At 43.7% G+C, this 19,191-nt stretch overlaps 1 protein-coding gene across 5 annotated transcripts in view; it reads left to right on the top strand.

Moving 5' to 3' along the window:
* Positions 1–19,191, top strand: part of enah (ENAH actin regulator) — a 448,064-nt gene that overhangs the window by 214,541 nt on the left and 214,332 nt on the right. For all 5 annotated transcript variants that reach the window (XM_067985233.1, XM_067985235.1, XM_067985237.1 and 2 more), the window contains exon 2: positions 2,543–2,708. In XM_067985233.1, the coding sequence (XP_067841334.1) occupies positions 2,543–2,708 (166 nt within the window). The remainder of the gene's footprint in view (positions 1–2,542; positions 2,709–19,191) is intronic.

Here is a 19,191-nt window from a genome sequence, read left to right on the forward strand (position 1 = left end):
GAACTCACATCCTCTTGTAATAAAGGCCAACACACCATTTGCCTTCCTAATTGCTTGCTGCATCTGCAGTTAGCTTTCAGTGATAAGGACACCCAGATAACTTTGAACATCAACATTTCCCAATCTCTCACCATTTAAAAAATACTCTTTCTATTTTTCCTACCAACGTGGATAACTTCACATTTTTCCACATTATATTCCATCTGCCATGTTCTTGTCCACTCACTTAGCCTGTCTATATCCCCTTGAAGCCTCTTTGCATCTTCCTCACAACTCTCATTCCCACCTAGTTTTGTGTCATCAGCAAACTTGGAAATATTACATTTTGTTCCCTCATCCAGATCATTGGTGGAGATGTGAATAGTTGGGGCCCAAGCACTGATCCCTGCAGTACCCCACTAGTCACAGTCTGCCAACCTGAAAAAGACCCGTTTATTCTGTTTTCTGCCTGTTAACTAATTCTCAATCCATGCCAGTATATTACCCCCAATTCCATGTGCTCTAACTTTGTTCACCAACTTCCTGGGTGGGACCTTATCGAAAGCCTTCTGAAAATCCAAATACACCACATCCACAGGTTCCCCCTTTATCTATTCTACTAGTTACATCCTCAAAGAACTCCAATAGGTTTGTCAAACATGATTTCCCTTTCATAAATCCATGTTGACTCCGCCAAATCCTATAATTATTTTCTAAATGTCCTGTTTTCACATCCTTTATAATAGATTCTAGCGTTTTCCCTACTACTGATGTCAGGCTAACAGGTCTGCACTTCCCTGTTTTCTCTCTCCCTCCTTTCTTAAATAGTGGGATTACATTTGCCACCCTCCAATCTGCAGGAACCATTCCAGATTCTGGGGAATTATAGAAGATGGCAACCAATGCACCTCTTTCAAAACCCTGGGATGTAGATCATCAGGTCCTTGGGATTTATCGACTTTCAGTCCCATTAATTTCTCTAGTATTGTTTTTTTAAATAATTTCTTTCAGTTCCTCATTCTCGCCAGACGCTTGGTTCTCTACTATTTCTGGGAGGTTTATTGTGTCGTCTTGCGTGAAAACACAGTGTTTAATTTGTTTAATTTCTTTGTCATTTCCTTATTCCCCATTAAATCCTCCCGCCTCCGTCTGTAAGGGACCCACATTTGTCTTCGTCATACCTATAGAAGCCTTTACAGTCCGTTTTTATGTTTCTCGCTAGTTTACTCTCATTCTATTTTCCCTTTCTTTATCAATTTCTTGGTCCTCCTTTGCTGAATTCTAAAATGTTCCCAATCCTCAGGCTTACTGCTTTTTCTGGCAACTTTGTCTCTTTGATTTAATGCTATTTTTAATTTCTCTTGTTAGCCACGGTTGGACCACTTTTCCTGTTGGATTTTTGTGCCTTAAAGGAATAAATATTTGTTGCAAATTATGTATTAATTCTTTAAATGCTAGCCATTGCCTGTCTACCGTCATAACTTTTTTAATGTAGTTCCCCAATCAACCACAGCCAACTTGCGCCTCATACCTTCGTAGTTTCCTTTGTTTAGATTTAAGACCCTAGTTTCGGATTGAAACTACATCACTTTCAAACTTAATGAAGAATTCTATCATGTTATGGTCACTCTTCCCCAAGGGCTCCTTTTCAACAAGATTATTAATTAACCCTTTCTCATTTCATAATACTAGATCTAAAATAACCTATTCCCTAGTTGGTTCCTCAACATACCGATCTAGAAAACCATCTCTCATACATACCAGGAATTCATCCTCCACAGTTTTAGTGCTAATTTGGTTTGCCCAATCTATCTGTAGATTAAAGTCCCTCACGATTACTGTGTTACCCTTGTTACATGCCCTCCTAATGTAATTTCTCTCACGCTGCTTCATCCTCTTGCTCGATCTCCTTTTACCCCTCTTTTCCCCAACCCTGTTTTACTCTCTTCCTCTGTTTCTCTTCCTATTTCTCTTTTTATTTTTATTTTTTAAACAGTCTGCCTGTCTCTCCTCGTCTCACTCTGTCCGTCTATGTGTCTGTGCGCGATTGCTGTGTCCCTTTTCTGCTCGCACGATCGCTGTGTCCCTCTCTTGTGATCACTAGTTGTGCCCCTGCTTGCACTTTTGCGCACTTGGTCGATCTCGTGCACGCTGGCTTGGTCGGCCTTGCCCTTGCGCTCTGTCTTTCCCTTGCATGTAACAAGTAGAGACCTGTGGCCCATAAATCAAACTACTTAGCCAGACGACAAGCAGTCTGGAAATCATGGATTGTACCACACTTCAATCTGAAGAAAGATCTGCAAAACCTAAAATGAATGTTTTCTAAGTCTTTGGGATATTGTACAATTGTAGATGATTAGAACACCATAAAGGTATTACTAGTGGGTGTACAAATTGGAGAATTTTTTTGAAATTCTTAGCTGCTACTGTACCAAGAATTTCAATTGTAATTCTAAGTATTTTTAATGATTTTGCCTCTTTTTTGAAATAAGATGACATTTTATAAACTGTTCGATAAACAACTCAGCAACTTAGTTAATTCTTTGTTTTTCTGTATCTGCAGTGAACAAAGCATATGCCAGGCGCGGGCTGCCGTTATGGTATACGACGATGGCAATAAGAAGTGGGTTCCAGCTGGTGGAGCAACCGGTTTCAGTAGAGTACATATTTACCACCACACAGGCAACAACACGTTCCGAGTGGTGGGGAGAAAAATTCAGGACCATCAGGTAGGAATTACTTCAGTTCAGTTTCAAACCATGTACATCTAAGTTTCTACATGTAGCTTTCTTGGGTGCAAATGCATGAGATTTTCATTTCATTTTGGTTTCTTGTCTTTCATTTTACCTTTTTCTCTTTCAGCATTTTGTTTTCTGTGGCAATTTTGGTCTTTTTTAAAAAAAACTTTTACATTTCTATTTTAATTTGGAGCTTTTCAGCTTTTTTTTTAAATTGCAACAGAGGTGTGACACAATAATTGAATATTATAGACCATGGAATCATAGACTGTTTACAGCACAGGAGGTCACCATTTGGCCCATCAAACTGTAAGCAAATCTTTTCCCTTCAAATATTTATCCAATTCCTTTTTGAAAGCCACGATTGAATCTGATTCCAGCCCCCTTTCAGGCAATGCATTCCAGATCATAACTACTCACTGCCTAAAAAAGTTTTTCCTCATGTCGCCTTTGGCTCTTTTGCCAGTCACCTTAAATCTGTGTCCCCTGGTTCTCGACCCTTCTGCCAATGGGAACAGTTTCTCTTTATTTACTTTATCTAAACCCTTCATGATTTTGAACACCTCTATCAAATCTTTTCTTAACCTTCTCTGCACTAAGAACGACCCCAGCTTTTCCAGTCTGTCCACGTAACTGAAGCCCCTCATCCCTGGAACCATTCTAGTAAATCTTTTGTGCACCCTCTCTAAGGCCTTCACATCCTTCCTAAAGTGCGGTGCCCAGAATTGGACACAATACTCCAGCTGTGGCTGAATCAGTGTTTTATGAAGGTTCAACATAACTTCCTTGCTTTTGTACCCCATGCCTCTATTTATAAAGCCCAGGATTCCCTATTGCTTTTTTAAACCACTTTCTCAACCTGCCCTGCCACCTTCAAAAATTTGTGCATATATACCCCCAAGTCTCTATTCCTGCACCCCCCCCTTTAGAATTGTACCATTTAGTTTATATTGCCTCCCCTTGTTCTTCCTGCCAAAATGTATCACTTCGCACTTCTGTGTTAAATTTCATGTCACATGTCTGCCCATTCCACTTGATGTGTCCTCTTGAAGTCTATTACTGTCATCCTCACCGTTTACTACACTTCCAAGTTTTGTCATCTGCAGATTTTGAAATTGTGCCCGATACGTCCGAGTCATTAACATATTTCAAAAAAAGCAGCAGTCCTAGTACCGACCCCATGGAACATCACTGTATACCTTCCTCCAGTCTGACAAACAACCGTTCAACTCTACTGTTTCCTGTCCCTTAGCCAATTTTTTATCCATGCTGCCACTTCCCCTTTTATTCCTGTTAAAGGGCCTACAAGCCTGTTATGTGGCACTTTATCAAACGCCTTTTGAAAGTTCAAATACACATCAACCCTCTCCATTACCTCATCAAGAAATCAATCAAGTTGGTTAAACGTGATTTGCCTTTAACAAATACGTGCTGGCTTTCCTTTATTAATCCATACTTATCCAAGTGACTATTAATTGTGTCCCGGATTATTGTTTCTAAAAGCTCCCCCACCACCAAGGTTAAACTGACTGGCCTGTAGTTGCTGGGTTTACCCTTGCACCCTTTTTTGAACAAGGGTGTAACATTTGCAATTCTCCAGTCCTCTGGCACCACCCCCATATCTAAGGAGGGTTTGAAGATTATGGCCAGCACCTCTGCCATTTCCACCCGTACTTCCCTCAGCAACCGAGGATGCATCCCATCCGGACCTGGTGACTTATCTACTTAAGCACAGCCAGCTGTTCTAGTACCTCTTCTTTATCAATTTTTAGCCCATCCAGTATCTCAACTACCTCCTCTTTTACTGTGACTTTGGCAGCATCATCTTCCTTGGTAAAGACAGATGTGAAGTACTCATTTAGTACCTCAGCCATGCCCTCTGCCTCCATGCGTAGATTTCCTTTTTGGTCCCTAATCTGCCCCACCTCTTCTCTTACTACCCATTTATTATTTATATGTCGATGGAAAATCTTTGGATTCCCTTTTATATCAGTTGCCAGTCGATTCTCATACTCTCTTTTGCCCCCCTTATTTCCTTATTTTAAATTTCTCTGTACTTTCTATATTCAGCCTGGTTCGCACGTGTATTGTCAACTTGACATCTCTCATACCCCCCATTTTTCTGCTTCATCTTACTGTCTATCTCTTTCATCATCCAGGGACCTTTGGCTTTTGTTGCTCAACCTTTCCCCCTCGTGAGAATGTACCTAGACTGTCCGTGAACCATCTCCTCTTTAAAGGGTGCCCATTGTTTGATTACAGTTTTGTCTGCCAATCTTTGTTTCCAGTTTACATGGGCCGGATCTGTTCTCAATCCACTGAAATTGGCCCTCCTCCAATTAAGTATTTTTACTCTAGATTGCTCCTTCTGCTTTTCCATAGCTAATCTAAACTTTATGATACTATAATGGCTGTTCCCTGAATGTTCCCCGCTGACACTTTCTCCACTTGACCCACCTCATTCCCCAGAACCAGATCCAGCAATGTCTCCTTCTCGTTGGGCTGGAAACATAGTGATGAAGAAAGTTCTCCTGAACATATTTCAGAAATTCCCCTCCCTCTTTGTCCTTTACATAATTACTATCTAAATTAGGATAGTTGAAGTCTATCTAGATATCTGGTAGACCAGTCAAATCACTGTTACCTTTGTTTTATGTTAATTCTCGGGATCTGGGTGTCACTGGCAAGGTCGGCATTTATTGCCCATCCTTAATTGCCCTTAAGAAGGTGGTGGTGAGCCGCCTTGAATTGTAGCAGTCCATGTGGTGAAGGTACTCCCACGATGCTGTTAGGTATAGGGAGTTCTAGGCGTTTGACCCAGTGACAATGAAGGAACGGTGGTTTATGTCCAAGTCGCGATGGTATGAGACTTGGGGGGGAACTTGGAGGTGACTGTGTTCCCATGCACCTGCTGCCTTTGTCCTTCGAGGCGGTGGAGGTTGCTGGTTTGGGAGATGCAGCTGAAGAAGCCACCTTGAGTTCCTGCAGTACACCCTGTAGATAGTACACACTGCAGCCACGGTATGCCGGTGGTGGAGGGAGTGTATGTTTAAGGCAGTGGATGGGGTACAGATCAAGCAGCCTACTTTGTTCTTCATAGTGTTGAGCTTCTTGAGTGTTGTTGCAGCTGCATCCATCCAGGCAGCTGGAGAGTATTCCATCACATACCTGACCTAGTCTTGTAGGTGGTGGAAAAGCTTTGAGGAATCAGCAGGTGAGCTACTCACCATAGAATACCCAGCCTCTGACCTCTAGTAGTTGTGGCATTTATATGGCTGGTCCAGTTCAGTTTATGGACCCCCAGGATGGTGGTGGACTCAGTGATGATAATGCCATTGAACGTCATGGGGAGGTGGTTATGCTGTTGCTTGTTGGAGATGGTTATTGCCTGACGTTTGAGGCGTAAATATTACTTGCTACTATTATATTATCAGTCCAAGCCTGGATGTTGTCCAGTCTTGCTGCATGTGAGCAGGGACTGCTTCATTATCTGAGGAATTGTGAATAGAGCTGAACAGTGCAATCATCAGTGAACAGCCCCATTTCTGACCTGAAGATGCAGGGAAAGTCATTGATGAAGCAGCTGAAGATTGTTGGGCCCAGGGCGCTGCCATGAGGAGAAACCTGCAGCAGTGTTCTGGGGCTGTGATGATTGGCATCCAACGACCACAGCCATCTTTGTTTGTGCCAGGTATGACTCCAGCCACTGGAGTTCTCCCCCCCCCCCCCCCCCCCCCCGATCCCCATAGTCTTCAGTTTTACTCAGGCTCCTTGGTGCCACACTCAATCAAATGCTGCCTTGATGTCAAGGGCAGACACTCTTGCCTCACCTCGAATTCAGCTTGTATCCATATTTGGACCATGACTGTAATGAGGTCTGGAGCCGAGTGGTTCTGGTGGAATCCGGTTATTGATGAGTAGTTGCCACTTGATAGAACTGTTAACGATTCCTCCCATCACTTTGCTGATGATTGGGAGTAGGCTGATGGGATGGTAATTGACTGACTGGGTTGGATTTGTCCTGCTTTCTGTGGACGGGACATATCTGGGCAATTTCCATTGTCTGGTAGATACCAGTTTTGTAGCCAGTATAGTCATCCCTCATTTCTTGTATAGTGTCAAACTATTCCTAAGACTATAGTAACATAGCTTAGGGATCTGGGTGCTTATCTGTCTTGTAAGTACACTGACGCCAAGGTATGAAACCACCTCCAATAGGTACCATTTGGTCTTGGTACTTGTATAACTCTGTAATGCAAAGCTTAATGTGTCCAAGCAGTCCACTTATGTTTTAGGAGGCAGCCCAGCTTCCCACCTGCCCCTCTCTCTTCCACCCCCCCCTCCCCCAACATTAAAAATTCATAACTGGGTGGAAGCCCAGCTTCTTTGTGTCTGAGCTCATGCATTGTGCTCGTGGCAACATAACCCTAGTTTGTTGGCTGTGTATCATACTGTATAAGTACTGCTGAAACTAGTATCTGTAAGTGGCACCCTATTTGCTTTTTCAGCACAAGTCCTGAGTACATGTGATATATTTTCCTACACTGTCTGTCACACAACTACCCATAAGTGAAAGAACAAGATAGTGTAAGGGGCAAGTTTCCTAACTCCTAAAATGTTGTGGTATTGATCAGCTATGGTATGCTTTAGTGAAGTGAGTTAATAGTTGTATTTTCATCTCCTTAAGGTAGAGTACTCTGTTGTAGTGTGTACTCCCATCTAGTGGCTTAGATGAGAACTGAATGAAAAACTAAAGCGCATGACTGGAGGCATTTGTTTTACACTCTGCTGCTGAAGATTTAAAAAAAAATTATGCATGTACTCAGGACAAGAAAAGACTATTGGGCACATGTATGTTTGTCCTGCTTCCCCAACCTCCCTTCCCCCATCCCTTGCAGGAGGGATCTGAAGCCAAATCAGGAGCCTCTTGTCAAAAATTTCTGTTTCCTTGAGGGTGATCAGGCAAGCCTCAGGAGCCCCCAAGCTATTGGTAACTACCAAAATCTTCCTTCTGTGATTTTTCCAGAAATATGTCTTAAAACTCTTTTTCAAGAATTGCAAGAAATGAGTCATAACTAATATCTCCAGCTTGATGACACTGTACAAAGAAATAAAACTTCCACACGTTCAATCTCATTCCCCATTTCCTCAGTTTAAATGGAGGCACCGAGTTTTAACCTTTCAAAAATGTTGTTCTAGGAATGCTGGCAAGATATTGCCTATCCATAGTTCTCTGATAAAGATGATGGTGGGCTGCCTTTTTTATTTGTTCATGGGATGTGGGCGTAGCTGGCAAGGCCAGTGTTTATTGCCCATCCCTAATTGCCCTTGAGAAGGTGGTGGTGAGCCACCTTCTTGAACCGCTGCAGTCCATGTGGCGAAGGTTCTTCCACAGTGCTGCTAGCTAGGGAGTACCAGGATTCTGACCCAGTGACGATGGAACAATGATATATTTCCAAGTCGGGATAGTGTGTGACTAGGTGGGGGGGAACGTGCAGGTGTTGCCATGTGCCTGCTGCCCTTGTCCTTCTAGGTGGTAGAGGTCATTGGTTTGGGAGGTGCTGTTGAAGAAACCTTGGCGAGTTGCTGCAGTGCATCCTGTAGATGGTACACACTGCAGCCACAGCGTGCCAGTGGTGAAGGGAGTGAATGTTTAGGGTGGTGGATGGGGTGCCAATCAAGCGGGCTGCTTTGTCCTGGATGGTGTCAAGCTTCTTGAGTGTTGTTGGAGCTGCACTCATCCAGGCAAGTGGAAAGTATTCCATCACACTCCTGACTTGTGCCTTGTAGATGGTGGAAGGGCTTTGGGGAGTCAGGAGGTGAGTCACTCGCTGCAGAATACCCAGCCTCTGACCTGCTCTTGTAGCCACAGTATTTATGTGGCTGGTCCAGTTAAGTTTCTGGTCATTGGTGACCCCCAGGATGTTGGTGGGGGATTTGGCATGGTAATGCCATTGAATGTCAAGGGGAGTGGTCATTGCCTGGCACTTGTCCGGCGCGAATGTTACTTGCCACTTATCAGCCCAGGCCTGGATGTTGTCCAGGTCTTGCTGCATGCGGGCACGGACTGTTTCATTATCTGAGGGGTTGTGAATGGAACTGAATGCTGTGCAATCATCAGTGCACACCCCCATTTCTGACCTTATGATGGAGGGAAGGTCATTGATGAAGCAGCTGAAGATGGTTGGGCCTAGGACACTGCCGTGAGGAACTCCTGCAGCAATGTCCAGGGGCTGAGATGATTGGCCTCCAACAACCACTACCATCTTCCTTTGTGCTAGGTATGACTTCAGCCACTGGAGAGTTTTCCCCCTGATGCCCATTGACTTCAGTTTTACTAGGGCTCCTTGGTGCCACACTCGGTCAAATGCTGCCTTGATATCAAGGGCAGTCACCCTCACCTCACCTCTGGAATTCAGCTCTTTGTCCATGTTTGGACTAAGGCTGTAATGAGGTCTGGAGCCGAGTGGTCCTGGCAGAACCCAAACTGAGCATCGGTGAGTAAGTGCTCCTTGATAGCACTGTCGACGACACCTTCCATCACTTTGCTGATTGAGAGTAGACTGTTGGGGTGGTAATTGGCCGGATTGGATTTGTCCTGCTTTTTGTGGACAGGGCATACCTGGGCAATTTTCCACATTGTCTGGTAGATGCCAGTGTTGTAGCTGTATAGGAACAGCTTGGCTAGAGGCGAGGCTGGTTCTGAAGCACAAGTCTTCAGCCCTACAGCTGGGATGTTGTCAGCCCATAGCCTTTTCTTGACCCATTGTGCTCTTTTTGATGGTGCTCCTTAAGTTGGTGAGTGGCTGCAGTGCACCCTGTAGATCATATAGACTGCAACCACAGTACACCAGTGTTAGAGGGGTAGATATTGAGTCAAGGCACTGCAATCAAGTGAACTGCTCCATCCTGGATAGTGTTGAGCTTCTTAAGCATTGGTCCAGACAATTGGTCAATATTCATCTGGCCCTATCAGAGTATTTTGGTGGTAGTGATCATAATTCAGTTAGATTTAGCATAGTTATGGAAAAGGACAGAGATAGGACAGAAGTAAAAGTTCTAAATTTGGGAACGGCCAATTTTACTAAGCTGAGAAGTGATTTAGCAAAAGTGGACTGGAAACAGCTACTTGAAGGGAATCAGTGTCGGAGCAGTGGGAGGCATTCAAGCGAGAGATTCAAGAGGTTGAGTAAACGTGTTCCCACAAAGAAAAAGGGTCGGACTGCCAAATCTAGAGCCCCTTGGATGACCAGGAGCATACAGGGTAAGATAAAGCAAAAAAGGGAAGCTTAAGTCAGACACCAAGAGCTCAATACTGCAGAAAGCGTAGAGGAGTATAGAAAGTGCAGGGGTGAAATTAAAAAGGAAATTAGGAAAGCAAAGGGAGGGCATGAAAAAATTCTATCAAGTAAAATTAAGGAAAACCCAAAGATGTTTTATAAATACATAGAGCAAGGATAACTAAGGAAAGAGCAGGGCCTATTAGAGACCAGAAAGGTAACCTATGTGTGGAGGCGGAAGATGTGGGTGTGGTTCTTAATGAATACTTTGCGTCTGTCTTCACAAAAGAGGGGGACGATGCAGAGATTGTAGTTGAGGGGGAGTGTAAAATATTGGATGGAATAAACATAGTGGAAGAAGTAGTATTAAGGGGATTAGTATCTTTGAAAGTAGATAAATCGCCAGGCCCGGATGAAATGTATCCCAGGCTGCTAAGAGAAGCAAGGGAGAAAATAGCGGAGACTTTGACCATCATTTTCCAATCCTCCCTGGCTACAGGCGTGGTACCAGAGGATTGGAGGACTGCTAATGTTGTACCATTGATTAAAAAGGGAGAAAGAGAGAGACAGAGTAATTATAGGCCAGTCAGTCTAACCTCGATGGTGGGCAAATTATTTTAATCAATTCTGAAGGACAGCATAAATCGTCATTTAGAAAGACACGAGTTAATCAAGGACAGTCAGCATGGATTTGTTAAGGGAAGGTCGTGTCTAACTAACATTGAATTTTTTGAGGAGGTAACAAGGAGGGTCGATGAGGGTAACGCATTTGATGTAGTCTACATGGATTTTAGCAAGGCTTTTGACAAGGTCCCACATGGCAGTCTGGTCAAAAAGTAAAAGCCCATGGGATCCAAGGGAAAGTGGCAAATTGCATCCAGAATTGGCTCGGTGGCAGGAAACAAAGGGTAATGGTTGACGGGTGTTTTTGCAACTGGAAGGCTGTTTGCAGTGGGGTCCCGCAAGGCTCAGTTCAAGGTCCCTTGCTTTTTGTGGTATATATTAATTATTTGGACGAATGTGGAGGGCTTGATCAAGAAGTTAGTAGATGATACAAAAATTGGCCGTGTGGTTGATAGTGAGGAGGAAAGCTGTAGACTGCAGGAAGATACCAATGGACTGGTCAGGTGGACAGAAAAATGGCAAATGGAATTCAATCCAGAGAAGTGTAAGGTAATGCATTTGGGGAGGGCAATCAAGGTAAGGAGTACACAATAAATGGGAGGATACTGAGAGTTGCAGAGGAAGTGAGGGACCTTGGAGTGCATGTCCACAGATTCCTGAAGGTAGCAGGACAGGTAGATAAGGTGGTTAAGAAGGCATATGGGATACTTTCCTTTATTAGACAAGGCATAGAATATAAGAGCCCGGAGGTTATGCTAGAACTGTATAAAACATTGGTTAGGCCACAGCTGGAGTATTGTGTACAGTTCTGGTCACCACATTACAGAAAAGATGTGATTGCACGAGAGAGGGTATGGAGGCGATTTATGAGGATGTTGCCAGGGCTGGAGAATTTTTAACTGAGAAAAGAGTGGAAAGGCTGGGGTTGCTTTTTTTGGAACAAAAGAGGCTGAGGGGAGATTTAATGAGATATATAAAATTCTGACTGGACCAGATAGTGGATAGTGGATAGCAGAGAGGTCAGTGACCAGGAGGCATAGATTTAAATGAATTTGTAGAAGGATTATAGGGGAGCTGAGGAGAAACTTTTTCACCCAGAAGGTGGTGGGGGTCTGGAACTCACTGCCTGAAAGGGTGGTAGAGGCAGAAACCCTAAACTCATTTTAAAAAGTACTTGGATGAGCACTTGAAGTGCCGTAACCTACAGGGCTGTGGACCAAGTGCTGGAAAATGGGATTAAGCTGGAGAGCTCTTTTTTGGTCGGCATGGACACAGTGGGCCGAAAGGCCCTCTTCTGTGCCATAACTTAGAGGCGGTTAGATTTGTTTGAAATGATAGACTCAATTATCAATTCCTGTAATTTTGAAGACCTGAATCAGACCCCCTTCAAGTTTATGCCCCTCCAATCAATCCAAACTCAAGACATGAAGTCTACCTCCATACCTCAATGCATTAGGCTGGTGATCATTCTCATTGCCATTATTTGTGCCTTCTCCAGAGTCAGAATTTTGTCCTTGAGGTGGGAGAAACCAAAAGGTTACACAATACTCCAGATACAGTCTCGCCAAAGCCCTGCTTTCGTGGCCTAAACTTTGCACTGATCAATCTGGGCAAAACAACCCAGGATACTGAGTGGAACTTGAATTGTACTTATGACTGGTAGAACTAGATCAGTAGTCTTGGATGTCCGGCTCCAGTGGCAGCAGTCCACTGATTACTCATCCAAGTTGCCATTCTTGATGTATGAGGCACGATGGTGACTGGGAATTGGAATTTGATGACGAGGGACATCATATCTGAGCCTGGACCACTAACTGAGTGCTTTCCAAGTGTGGTTGCTGGATTTTTGGTCAGGAGCGATTTCCCTACCGCACTAACTTAGACTCACACTACACACAAATTTAGTTTCTTGAAATGCCTTAGATATTTTTATATGTTGCTGTATTACATTGATTCATTTGGTGTAGGGAGGAAGGTTTATCAAACTTAGTCTTTTTAAAATTGCGTTAGTATGAATATTCTTGATGAAATTGCAGTAGCGTAGTGGTTATGTTACTGGGCTAGTAATCCAGAGGCCTGGACTAAAATCCAGAGTCACGAGTTCAAATCCCGCCACGGCGGCTGACGAATTTAAATTCAATTAATTAAATAAAAATCTGGAATTAAAATACTAGTATCAGTAATGATAGCCATGAAACTACCGGATTGTCGTAAAAACCCATCTGGTTCACTAATGTCCTTTAGGGAAGGAAACCTGCCGTCCTTACCCGGTCTGGCCTATATATGACTCCAGACCCACAGCAATGTGGTTGATTCTTAATTGCCCTCTTAGGGATGTGCAATAAATGCCGGCCTTGCCAGCGACGCCCACATCCCGTGAACGAATAAAAAAAAAAGTTACTTTAGGAACAGATAGGTGTTTCTGCGGCCGCAAACGTGACTCCAGGATGGTATGTTGCTTCCCTGGTGCTAGGGTCAAGGATGTCACGGAGTGGCTGCAGGGCATTCTGGAGGGGGAGGGTGAACAGCCAGTAGTTGTGGTCCATATTGGTACCAACGACATAGGTTAAAAAAAAGGGATGAGGTCCTGCAAGGTGAATTTAAGGAGTTAGGAGATAAATTAAAAAGCAGGACTTCAAAGGTAGTGATCTCAGGATTACTACCAGTGCCACGTGCTAGTGAGTATAGGAACAGGAGAATAGACAGGATGAATGCGTGGCTGCAGGGATGGTGTAGGAGGGAGGGATTTAGATTCCTGGGACATTGGGACCGGTTCTAGGGAAGGTGGGACCTGTACAAGCGTGACGGGTTACACCCGAGCAGGACCGGGACCAATGTCCTCGCGGGGGTGTTTGCAAGTGCTGTTGGGGAAGGTTTAAACTAGAGTGGCAGGGGGATGGGAACCTGAGCGGGGAGTCAGAAGGGAGTAAAGTTGAGAGCAGCAAGAGAGGGGAAGACCCAGGGGAAATCTACAATACAAATAGTACAAGCAGTTCAAGAACAAGTGAAAGGGAAAATTGTGGAGCAGCAGAAAGAAAGTGTACTTTAGGCACGACCGATAAAATAAAAACTAGAAGGCGTAAGGCGATTAACCCAGCATCAAAGCTGTGGCAGGAGGTTGGGAACCTGAGCAGGGAGACAGAGGAAAGCATGTCAGGAAGGGACAGAAGGTATGGAGTAAAAGGTAAAGTGTTAAAAAAGGAAAAAGCAGGAACGAAGTGTCACAAAACATATTTGAAAGTTCTTTATCTGAGTGCACATAACTTGTCCATTTTGTTACGAATGCTAACGGCACAAATAACTACGTATGGGTATGATCTTGTGGCCATTACAGAAACATGGCTGCAGGGTGACAACGACTGGGAATTAAATATGCCAGGGTATTTAACAATCAGGAAGGACAGGCAGGAAGGAAGGGGAGGTGGGGTGGCTATGTTAATAAAGGAAGGAATCACTGTAATACAGAGAAATGATATTGGGACAAAGGATCAGGATAATGAAACAGTTTGGGTAGAGATAAGGAACAATAAGGGGAAAAAAACAGTAGTGGGTGTAGTATATAGGCCTCCTAATAGTTGCAACTCTGCTGGAAGAAGTATTAATCGGGAAATAGTCGGGGCATGTAATAAGGGAACAGCTATAATTATGGGGGATTTTAACTATCATATTAACTGGACAAATCAAATTGGGCAGGGCAGCCTTGAGGAAGAGTTTGTTGAGTGTATTAGGGATGGATTTCTTGAGCAGTATGTAACTGATCCTACAAGGGGGCAGGCAACCTTGGACCTGGTCCTGTGTAATGAGCCAGGATTAATTAATTAATGTCCTAGTTAAGGATCCCCTTGGAATGAGTGACCATAACCTGGTTACATTCCATATCCAATTAGAGGGTGAGAAGGTTGGTTCTCAAACAAGCGTACTGAGCTTGAATAAAGGAGACTATGATGGTATGAGAGCGGAATTGATTAAAGTGGACTGGGAAAATAGTTTAAAGGGTAAGACGGTACATGAACAGTGGTGTTCATTCAAGGAGTTATTTTACAACTTTCAAAAAATATATATTCCACTGAGGAAAAAAGGGTGTAAAAGAAATGACAGCCATCCGTGGCTAAGTAAAGAAATTAAGGATAGCATCCGACTAAAAACAAGGACATATAAGGTAGCCAAACTTAGTGGGAGGATAGAAGATTGGGAAGTCTTCAAAAGACAGCAAAAAGTAACTAAAGGATTGATTAAGAAAGGGAAGATAGATTATGAAAATAAATGAGCAAAAAATATAAAAACAGATGGCAAGAGTTTCTACAGTTCTATAAAAAGAAAAAGGGTGGCTAAGGCAAACGTACGTCCTTAGAGGATGAGACCGGGAAATTAATGGTGGGAAACATGGAGATGGCAAAAATGCTGAACAAATATTTTGTTTCAGTCTTTACGGTAGAGGACACAAAGAATATCCCAACACTGGACAAACAGGGGGCTCTGGGGGGGGGAGGAGCTAAATACGATTAAAATCACTAAGGAGTTGGTACTCAGTAAATTAATGGGACTCAAGGCAGATAAATCCCCTGGACCTGATGGCTTACATCCTAGGGTCTTGAGGGAAGTGGCAGTAGGGATTGTGGATGCTTTGGTAATTTTCCAAAATTCTCTGGACTTGGCAAAGGTCCCGGCAGATTGGAAAACTGCTAATGTAACACCCTTATTTAAAAAGGGTAGTAGGCAGAAGGCTGGAAATTATAGACCAGTTAGCCTAACATCTGTGGTGGGTAAAATTTTGGAGTCTATTATTAAGGAGACAGTAGCGGAACATTTGGATGAACATAATTTAATGGGACAAAGTCAGCATGGCTTTATGAAGGGGAAGTCATGTCTGACAAATTTGCTTGAGTTCTTTGAGGACATAACGTACAGGGTGGATAAAGGGGAACCAGTGGACGTAGTGTATTTAGACTTCCAGAAGGCATTCGACAAGGTGCCACATAAAAGATTATTGCTCAAGATAAAGAATCACTGGATTGGGGGTAATATTCTGGCATGGGTGGAGGATTGGTTATCTAACAGGAAGCAGAGAGTTGGGATAAATGGTTCATTCTCGGACTGGCAACCAGTAGCCAGTGGTGTTCCGCAGGGGTCGGTGCTGGGTCCCCAACTCTTTACAATCTATATTAATGATTTGGAGGAGGGGACCGAGTGTAACATATCAAAGTTTGCAGATGATACAAAGATGGGAGGGAAAGTGGAGAGTGAGGAGGACATAAAAAACCTACAAGGGGATAAAGACAGGCTGGGTGAGTGGGCGGAGATTTGGCAGATGCAATACAGTATTGGAAAATGTGAGGTTATGCACTTTGGTAGGAAAAATCAGAGAGCAAGTTATTATCTTAATGGCAAGAAACTGGAAAGTATTGCAGTACAAAGGGATCTGGGGGTCCTAGTGCAAGAAAATCAAAAGGTTAGTATGCAGGTGCAGCAGGTGATCAAGAAGGCCAACGGAATGTTGGCTTTTATTGCTCGGGGGATAGAATATAAAAACAAGGAGGTATTGCTGCAGTTATATAAGGTATTGGTGAAACCGCACCTGCCATGAGATTTCATGGGGTCCAGAGTCAATGTTGAGGACTCCCAGGGCCACTCCCTCCTGCATATCACTGTACCGCCACCTCTGGTGGGTCTGTCCTGCCGGTGGGACAGGACATACCCATGGATGGTGATGGAAGAGTCTGGGACGTTGGCTGAAAGGTATGATTCTGTGAGTATGGCTATGTCAGGCTGTTGCTTGACTAGTCTGTGGGACAGCTCTCCCAATTTTGGCACAAGTCCCCAGATGTTAGTGAGGACTTTGCAGGGTCCGTCTGGTTTTATTCTAATTATGACTTTTCATAGTGAGATTTTACAACTGAGTGGCTTGCTAGGCCATTTCAGAGGGCAATTAAGAATCAACCACATTGCTGTGGGTCTGGAGTCGCATAAGCCAGACCGGGTAAGGACATTAGTGAACCAGATGGGTTTTTACGACAATCTGGTAGTTTCATGGCCACCATTACTGATGCTAGTATTTTAATTCCAGCTTTTTATTTAATTCATTGATTTAAATTCGCCAGCTGCCGTGGTGGGATTTGAACTCATGATTCCAGATTTTAGTTCAGGCCTCTGGATTACTAGTCCAGTAACATGACCACTATGCTACCGTACCCGCTATGAAAATAGATACCCTGTAACAATTGTATGCTTGGATTTTGCATGGGAATGGCTTTCAGGTATGCTTCTGGGAAACCTGTAGAAAATTTGGTACATTTTGTGAAAAGAAGATGGCAAGTCAGCAAAGCTGTCCGCACAGCTCATCAGTATCCTATGGTACTACGTGCTAACCTGTAGCTCATGGCTTTTATTTACTTGATATTGGCACTAATGTGGATCAGAACTGTGCCTCGTATATTCTAGGAAATTACATAGTATCATCAGGTTTAGAGTAGCTATGGAAAAGGACTCTGACCACTCTAAAATAAAAATACTCAATTGGAGGAGGGCCAATTTCAGTGGGATGAGAACAGATCTGGTCCGGGTAAATTGGAATCAAAGATTGGCAGGCAAAACTATAATTGAACAGTGGGCGGCCTTTCAAGAGGAGATGATTCGGGTACAGACAAGGTACGCTCCAATGAGGGAGAAAGGTAGGGCAACTAAAGCCAGAGCTCCCTGGATGACACAGGAGATGGAGAGTAAGATGAAGTGGGGAAAAAAGGGGCGTATGACAGTTGTCAGGTTGATAACGCAAGTGGGAACCGGGCAGAATATAGAAAGTTCAGAGGGGAAGTGAAAAAGGAAATGAGGGGCAAAGAGAGAGTATGAGAAAAGGGAATCCAAAAGTCTTCTACAAATATGTTAACAGTAAACGGGTAGCAGGAGGAGGGGTGGGGCTGATTACCGACCATAAAGGAGATCTACTCGTGGAGGCAGTGGGCATGGCTGAGGTACTAAATGAGTACTTTGCATCTGTCTTTACCAAGGAAGATGATACTGCCAGAGTCTGGGTAAAGGAAGATATAGTTAAGATACTCGATGGGCTAAAAATGAGAAAGAAGAGGTACTAGAAAGGCTAGCTGTACCTAAAATAGATAAGTCACCTGGTCCAGATGGGATGCACCCTAGGATGCTAAGGGAAGTAAGGGGGGAAATTGCGGAAGTACTGGCCATAATCTTCCAAACATCTTAGATTCGGGGGTGGTGCCAGAGGACTGGAGAATTGCAGAAGTTAATCCTTGTTCAAAAAGGGTGCAAGGATAAACCCAGCAACTATAGGTCAGTCAGTTTAACCTCGGTGGTGGGGAAACTTTTAGAAACGATAATCTGGGACAGAATTAACAGTCTTGGATGAATGTGGATTGATTCGGGAAAGCCAGCACGGATTTCTTAAAGGCAAATCATATTTAACCAACTTGATAGTTTATTGATTAGGTAACAGAGGGTAGATGAGGGCAATGCAGTGTATATGGATTTTCAAAAAGCGTTTGATAAAGTGCCATTTGGTAGGCTTGCTATTAAGATTGCAGCGCATGGAATAAAGGGGGAAATAGCAACATGGATTCAGAATTGGCTAAATGACAGGACACAGAGTAGTGGCGAACGGTTGTTTTTCCAACTGGAGGGAGGTGTACAGTGGTGTTCCCCTGGAGTCGGTTTTATTTTTTTATATATATATATTAATGACTTGGACTTGGGAGTACAGGGCACAGTTTCAAAATTGCAAGATGTCACAAAGCTTGGAAGGGTGGTGATCTTCAAGAGGATATGGACACGCTGGTGGCATGGGCGGACACATGGCAGATGAAGTTTAACATGGAAAAATGCGAGGTGATGCATTTCGGTAGGAAAAATGAGAGGCAATATAAACTAGAGGGCACAATTCTAAAAGAGGCTGAGGAACAGAGGGATCTGGGGGTATATGTACACAAATCGTTGAAGGTGGCAGGGTAGGTTGTGAAAGCAGTTAAAAAAGCATAAAGTCCTGGGCTTTGTAAATAGAGGCATAGAGTACAAAAGCAAGGAAGTCATGATGAACCTTTATAAAACACTGGTTCGGCCACAACTGGAGTATTGTGTCCAGTTCTGGGCACCGCACTTTAGGAAAGATGTGAAGGCCTTAGAGAGGGTGCAAAGGAGATTTACTAGAATGGTTCTAGGGATGAGGGACTTAAATTACAGGAATAGACTGGAGAAGATGGGATTATTTTCCTTGGAACAGAGAAGGTTGTGAGGAGATTTGAAAGAGGTATTCAAAATCATGAAGGGTCTGGACAGAGAGAATCTGTTCCCATTGGCGGAAGGGTCAGGAACCAGAGGACATAGATTTAAGATGATTGGCAAAAGAAACAAAGGTGACATGAGGGAAAAACTTTTTTTTACACAGCAAGTGGCTGGGATTTGAAATGCACTGCCCGAGGGAGAGGTGGAGTCTCATTCAATCATGGCGTTCAAAAGGGAGCTAGATAAGTCCTTGAAAGTAAAAAATGTGCAGGGCTGTGGGAATATGGCGGGGGAGTGGGAGGAGCTGGATTGGTCGTGCATAGAGCCGG

The sequence above is a fragment of the Heptranchias perlo genome, chromosome 5 (genome assembly GCF_035084215.1).
Source record: "Heptranchias perlo isolate sHepPer1 chromosome 5, sHepPer1.hap1, whole genome shotgun sequence".
In the NCBI taxonomy this organism is placed as follows: Eukaryota; Metazoa; Chordata; class Chondrichthyes; order Hexanchiformes; family Hexanchidae; genus Heptranchias; species Heptranchias perlo.